This window comes from Cylas formicarius, unplaced genomic scaffold (genome assembly GCF_029955315.1).
Source record: "Cylas formicarius isolate icCylForm1 unplaced genomic scaffold, icCylForm1.1 PGA_scaffold_6__28_contigs__length_40554024, whole genome shotgun sequence".
Taxonomy (NCBI): Eukaryota; Metazoa; Arthropoda; class Insecta; order Coleoptera; family Brentidae; genus Cylas; species Cylas formicarius.
In genome coordinates, this window is record NW_026844347.1 from 39420882 (window position 1) to 39428354 (window position 7473).

The 7473-nt window shown below is 36.1% G+C and overlaps 1 protein-coding gene across 1 annotated transcript; it reads left to right on the top strand.

Annotated features, from left to right (window-relative positions):
* The first annotated feature begins 310 nt into the window (after positions 1 to 310).
* LOC132703221 (craniofacial development protein 2-like) lies at positions 311 to 5054 on the top strand. The gene is made up of 2 exons (XM_060672348.1): positions 311 to 1238; positions 4849 to 5054. Exons 1-2 carry the CDS (start codon positions 311 to 313, stop codon positions 5052 to 5054), a joined length of 1134 nt encoding a protein of 377 aa, XP_060528331.1.
* The last annotated feature ends 2419 nt before the right edge of the window (positions 5055 to 7473 follow it).

Here is a 7473-nt window from a genome sequence, read left to right on the forward strand (position 1 = left end):
CACCCTATCACACGTAAAACCCCAAATGGGAAAAGCTAGGACAAAAGGCAGAATGAAAATACAGAAACGGAAAAATGGTCCCCGGGTGGAAATCCACACCTTCGATGAAGGGAGCCCCATAGGATACGGGGGGGGGGTCAATTCTGCTTTTGGTCAAACAGCAAACCCAAGCTTACATCTCAACCAAACCAAAACAAAAAACAGTAAAAACAGGAAACTAGTATGTGCCACCTGGAACATACAGGGTTGGCGAACAAAAGAAACAGAAGTCAGAGAGGAATTTAACAAAGGACAAATAGACATACTGGTAATGAGCGAAACAAAAAAGAAAGGACATGGCACAGAGGACATAGATGGGCACCTACACATGTGGAGCGGTATTAATAAAGAAAACAGAGCTAAAGCTGGGGTTTCGGTACTTATCAACAAGAAATGGAAGAAAACCATTACATCATGGGAACCCATTAATGAACATATAATCACAGTACACCTGAAAATGTGCGGCAGATCAATAGTTTTATTAGGAGTATATGGACCAACAAACGACAGCCCCGCTACAGAAAAAATTACATTCTTTGAAACTCTAAAGGAAGAAATTGAAAAAGTGAAAACTAAACAAGAAATATTAATAGCGGGAGACTTTAACGGAAGGACGGGAAATAAAGCACATAACAAAACAGTAGGCCATTTCGGGGAGGACACAATTAATGACAATGGTGAAAGATTAATTGAAATTTGCGAATTAAACGACTTAAAAATTACCAACGGCTTCTATAAACATAAAGACATCCACAAATACACCTGGATACAAGAAACTAGGAATCTAAGATCCATAATAGATTACATAGTTGTTAGGATAACTACAACAATTAAGATACAGGATGTAAGAGTTAAAAGAAGCGCTGAATGTGGAACCGATCATCGACTAGTAGTGGCGTACATGCACTTTCCTTGGTATGGAGTAGCAAAGAAAAACAAAGAAGAGATAGCAAAACAAGAACAACAAAAAGGCAACCAAAACAACCAGGAAATAAAAGAGAAAAGATTTAAAATTCACCTCCTAGAGAAAGAAACAATAAGAGATTTGTACAGACGTAGACTTGATGAAAAACTAATAGAGTTCAATTTTAATAATTTAACAGACACTTACGAACACGTGAAGAAGAGCATTAAAGAGGCAGCTTATGAAGCATTAGGAGAGGAAGACGGAAAGAACAAAAAATATACAGAAGAACTTAGTGAGGAAGCTATTGCAGCTATTCAGGAAAAAAAGCGCTTACACCAAAAATGGCTCTGTACAAATTCGGGAGAAGACCTACAGAAATATAAGGACAAAAACAGAGAAACAAAAAAACTAATTAGTAAAGAAAAAAATGAAAAATGGGATAGACTCTGCCAAAACATACAACAGTATACAGGAGGTACAAGATGCTCGGAATCATGGAGAACAATAAGATCTGTCAGATCAAATACCAAAGAGAAAGTCAATATACAGTTTATCAAAGAAACCGAATGGGAAAATTATTATCAACAACTACTAACGGAGACACGACCACAATTCTGGCAACAACTAACATACCAAATACAACCTAACAACAATCTAAAGCATGTAACAATAGAAGAAAAAGAAATAATAAAAGCCATTAAAGAATTAAAAAACAAAAAATCACCAGGGCCAGGGGGGATAGTGAATGAACTTATTAAGTATGGGTCGGACAAATTATTCAGAATATTGAAAAACATGTTTGAAAGAGCAATAAATGGAGAAACGTTACCAAGGGAGTGGAATACGGCACATATAAGCTCTATTTTCAAGAAGGGGGATCGTAGGAAGTGTACCAACTACAGAGGAATTAGCATTATATCAAGCATGGGAAGACTATATGGAAAGATAATCAAAAACAAAATAGAAGACCAGATAATAGGGAAAATAGGTGAAGATCAAGCCGGTTTCACGGCAGGGAAGTCATGCGTTGATCAGATATATACGGTAAGGCAGACTATCGAAAAGAAAAAAGCTAAAAACAGAGACATCCATTTAGCATTCATAGATATAAGAAAAGCTTATGACTCTATACCCAGACAACAACTTTGGAAAGCAATGGAAGATATTGGGATAGAAAGAGAACTAATAAAAGCCGTAGATACAATGTACAAGAACAACGAGTTGTCGGTTAAAATAGGTAATAGGTACACAAATCGATTCACAACATCAAAGGGCCTACTACAAGGATGCCCTACATCAACAACGTTGTTTAAAATCTATCTTGAGAGGACGCTAACACAATGGAAAAGAAAATGTCAAGGTATGGGAGTCCCAGTACGCGACGACCACTTATACACCCTAAGCTTTGCCGACGACCAGGTGGTCATAGCCCAGGATGAAGACGACTTGAGTTACATGCTCAGAAAGCTGAAAGAGGAATATGAGAAGGTAGGTTTGGAAATAAACTTCGAAAAGACAGAATATCTAACATCAAAAGAAGGGGAAATCGAAGATTTAGAAATAGATGAAAACACAACCGTAAAAGCAACAGACAAATTTAAATACAGGGTAGAACATGTATAAAACAACTGAACTCCATTATATGGAACAAGAAATTAACAAAGAAAACAAAAACAACAATATTTAAGACAATAGTAGAAAGTATAATTACATACGGAGCAGAAACCTGGCTATTGAACAAAAAGAAACAAATCTAAAGTAACCGCCGTCGAAATGGAATATTGGAGAAGGTGTTGCCAACGAACACGCATGGATAGAATACGTAACGCAGAAATCAAGAGGCAAATGAATGTAGAAAAAGACTTATTAACTACAATAGCAGAAAAACAGCTTAAATGGTATGGTCATGTCAGACGAAGTGACGATAGACGGTGGATAAAGAAAATCACAGAGTGGAGCCCTATGGGACGTAGAAAGAGAGGAAGACCCAGAAGATCGTGGAGGGATGAAATAGATGAAGCCATGGAGGAAAGGGGGTTGGAAGACGGAGATTGGAATGACAAAGATCAATGGAGAGTCTGGTTGAGAGAGGGAAAACGGCGCGAGCTGTAACAAACCCCATATATATATGATGGAGGTGCCATCCAGCCATATAGAATATATAGTACCTACTCTGATGAAAGAGGTCTTACCGATGAGAGTTTAGTAAGGTTTGTATTTAATGAAATGAAATACATAAATGTATATCCAAATCGAGCCTTTACATATAAGATATCAGTCTCGTTCTTTTTATGTTGTTTTTTATAAAGTACAGATATATAAAGTCTGTCTTTCTCAAAACTAAAATATTTTCAGATGCGGATAAGAAGGCAAACGCATCACAAACATCAAAAGAATGTGAGAACTCAACAGCTGGTTGGTTGAAAAAAGCTACTTTCATCAAGGAATGACGGAAAACCTTTCTTAACTTAAACTAACCAAAACTAACCAAAACTAACCAAAAATAACTAAAACTAACCAAAACTAACCAAAACTAACCAAAAATACTTATTCTTTTAGAGTATAGTTCAAGATATAGTATCTTGCTCTATATTAAAGATACTTTAGGTTAGGTTGTTCTATATTTTTGCTATATTATGTAACTACAATTATTTCATATCTACAATACAAAAAAATCAGATGTGTATAAAATGTTTTTTATTAATGGTATCAATCGACAGTCCTTCACTTTTACTATCAAAAGCAAAATTGAAGATTAATTGGAAAAAACTTTTTACGGACATCATTGTGCTATTTGGGTAATATCTATCTCTCTATCTGCCTATTTCGATATCTATGTTCAGAAACACCCCGCCATCCCAATTTTGTCGTTCCAACTTGATTTAACCAGTTTTGTCCCAGTGGTGCGTTAACGCGCCACCTATTCTATGATATTTTTGTCACATCCAGCAAATATTTTTGCACGTCCATTTAGAAATTTTATTATTATCACTACTAAAAGACGTAAAACCGTAGAATTTGTATCACTTTTGAAGTAAATCCAAAATAGCAATAAACAAATTTTTGTTTTTGTCTATAGCAGGCAGATTACATCGCAGAAAACATACTATATTGATTATGCTTGTGACTACTGGTGCGTACTGGTTTTATCTGTGAAAGAAATCTTTATTATTGCAAGTCTGGACCAGTCAGCGCATATAGAATAAACATCCAACAATTAGCGTGTTCTTTAGTATTAGTTTGTGCTTTGTGCAGTGAAAGTTACAGTTCGTAAAATATCGCTTTCCCGAGGTATTTGACTCAAAAGGAATTAGGGGCGGCTATGGAGGAGATCGTGATGGATGAGGACAATAACAACGAAAGTCGTAAGTATTATTTCGATTTACGTATTGTTATGTATTGTGGCATTGCATTCTTTGTAAATTTGTGCTATATTCTATATTCCACCCGACGTGGATTCCTTGACGAAGAAGATATGAACGATAACATAAATCTGGGGAACCAACTGATATAGTTGCAACTTTCGAGTTACATACACCGAATGATACAGTTGTCCTTCAACAAGGAATTGATCTTATAAAAAAATGTATGAGCCGCAATAGATTCCAATTGATAAAGCAAAACTTGCACTTATCTGACAATAATCTGTTGGATAAAAATGATAAATTTTTTGATGTAATAAATAAAAAAAAAAAGTTTGGCATATTTTCTTTCAATGTATCCATAGATTGTATAAATTATGTATGTATAAATTATATGTTACATCTTATGTCCACAAAACATTATTTATTTTTTTGTATGTTTCGAGTTTTTTTTTTGACACATGTAATGTATTCTTAAGTGCAACAAAATAAATAATTTCAGAGCAAAAAAGCATTTTTTTATTTTATTATTAATTAAAGGCTTACTGCCGCTATTTGCGAAAGCACTATACGCCACGCGTTCCCGATTTTATACCGAGACGTTCCAATGTGCGGCAATATTTAGAACGTCTTATTTACGGCTGCCGACGACGCACATGTTCGCGGCCGGCTTCGGAACCATCGGACCGTCAAATGACAGATCCGCGCAGCTGGGAATTTTAACGACTAACAAATTGTCGTATTAGTGCGGCGCGACTTTTTAACTGCCGAACGGTAATTGGACGTGGATGGATCTATGGATATACGCGAACGGGAGACGCTATACGAGGTGCGTTCAAAAAGTAAGGTGACTTATAACCATAACAATAATAATAATAATAATAATAATAATAATAATAATAATAATAATAATAATAATAATAATAATAATAATAATAATAACAATAATAATTATAAGCCCTATATGGTTTATCTTGAGCCTGAATCCCCTCTCCTGGGCCTTAAAAAGATCGAACCCAGGATACGAGCTGAAAATTGGAGACCAAACGTATAAACTAAGCCACCTCTTTTACGTTGACGATCTGAAGCTATATGCGGGATCTGAAAACACACTGAACAGATTAATCCAACTCACACAACAATTCTCAGATGACATCAAAATGAGATTCGGGTTGGACAAGTGTGCCAAACTTATAGCTCATAAAGGTATACCAAAAACTTATGATAAGCTGGAATCTGAAACCGAAATAATGTATCTTAACAACGCGTATTATAAATATCTAGGATATGAGCAGAATCTTAATATTAATCAGAACAATGCTAAGGCTAATATAGAAACTAAACTGCAAAACAGGGTGATAAAAATATTAAAAACGGAACTAAGCGGAAAAAACAAAATTAAAGCTGTAAACACATGATGGTCTAACACTGACTTGGAGAGGCTGAACAGGAAAATAAGGACCCTCATGACAGAGCATAGAATTCACCATCCTAAGGCATGCACTGAAAGGCTATACTTACCAAGATCGACGGGCGGAAGAGGATTGGCTGACCTCAACATACTGCATAGGCGTCAAGTAAATCAGTTAAAGAAGTTCTTCCGCCGTAAAAAAGATACTTCGACGTTGCATAAGCTCGCTTGTCAGTCGGATAGATACTCAGCTGTAGATCTCAGAAAAAATGAAATAAAAGAGATACCAACACTTGATGAGGTAAAAGAGAAGTGGTTGAGTAAGCCCCTTCATGGACAATATCCGGCTAGTTTAAAAACTGCTGGGAGCGAATCAACAAATCGGTTAGTTAAGGGGCAGCTATTCGCTGAAACTGAAGGATTTATCACAGCTATTCAGGATGGAAGCATAGCGACTAGGAATTATAAGAAGTATATCCAAAAGATCAGAATAGATGACGATAAACGTCGTATGTGTGGACGGGTGCCAGAGACCATCGAACATGTAATAGCAGGATGTCAAACGCTAGCTCCGTCTGAATACACCAAAAGGCACAATTTAACAGCAAATATTGTACACCAAGAACTAGCAATGCTATGCAACCTAGGAGAGGGAAAATACAGTCCATATTTACCAATAGCCAGCAATAGACCAGACATTATTCTGCTGGATAAGGCTAATAAAAAGGCGTATTTCATCGACGTCTTACATCCCTCGGACGACAACCTGGAACAGAAAGAGAGAGAAAAAATTAATAAGTATTACGACTTGGCAGAGGAATATAAAAAAATACTCACCCTAAAAGCAGTACATGTTATCCCTGTAATTATATCGGCCACTGGGCTAGTTACCAAGAAGCTTGCAGGATACCTGGAAAGACTGAATATAACGAATAAAACCATCGTTAAAAAAATGCAAAAGTCCGTAATACTTGAAACTTGCAAGATCGTCCGAAAGACCCTGAATATCCCGGAGACATAAACCTTCCCCCCCCCCAACTTTAGTGACTGGTTAATAAACCCCACTAAAGCTGCTACCCTAATAAGGAGAAAAATAATAATAATAATAATAATAATAATAATAATAATAATAATAATAGAATAGAATAGAATAGAATTTATTGCCCATTCAGATACGTCACAAAAACAACAAATGGTACGTCAAAGGTTAACAATACAAAAGAATTTATATATATAATATAAAAGGTTGTACAAATTTTGAGAACTAACACACTAACGCAGTGGTCTATTCAAGTGTAGTATGTTTGATCAACTCCAAGTATTCATTAATATCATAGAAAGGATTATCAGTAAAAAAACTTTTCATTCTCTTTTTAAATTGTCTGTATGGTAGATTTTTTATATTATTTGGAAGAACATTATACAGTTTAACATTAATCTTATTGTTTTGTGAGGACGTCAGTCTGGAGTAAGGTGGGGTGATCATGTCAACATACCTAGTATTATACTCATGTCTATTGCCAAGTGTCCCATAGACATCCGCGTTTTCGTGAATATACAGGATAGATCGGTATATATAAGTAGAAGGCAGCGTCATAACCTGGAAGTCAGAGAAAATGGGCTTGCAGTGGGCAATCGGGTTGGCACCGCAGAGCACCCGCACAGCCTTCTTTTGCAAACGAAAAGCTCTTTCCGTATATCCAACCCCACCCCAAAGCACAATGCCATAAGACAGCACACTATGGAAAAGCCCA

What these genes read in the sequence shown, in the direction of transcription:
- LOC132703221 (XM_060672348.1), top strand. Translation starts at nt 311, where the DNA reads ATGAGCGAAACAAAAAAGAAAGGACATGGCACAGAGGACATAGATGGG. An exon ending in AAAATATACAGAAGAACTTA is followed by an intron (nt 1,239 to 4,848) that starts GTGAGGAAGCTA and finishes TATTAATTAAAG; the next exon opens with GCTTACTGCCGCTATTTGCG.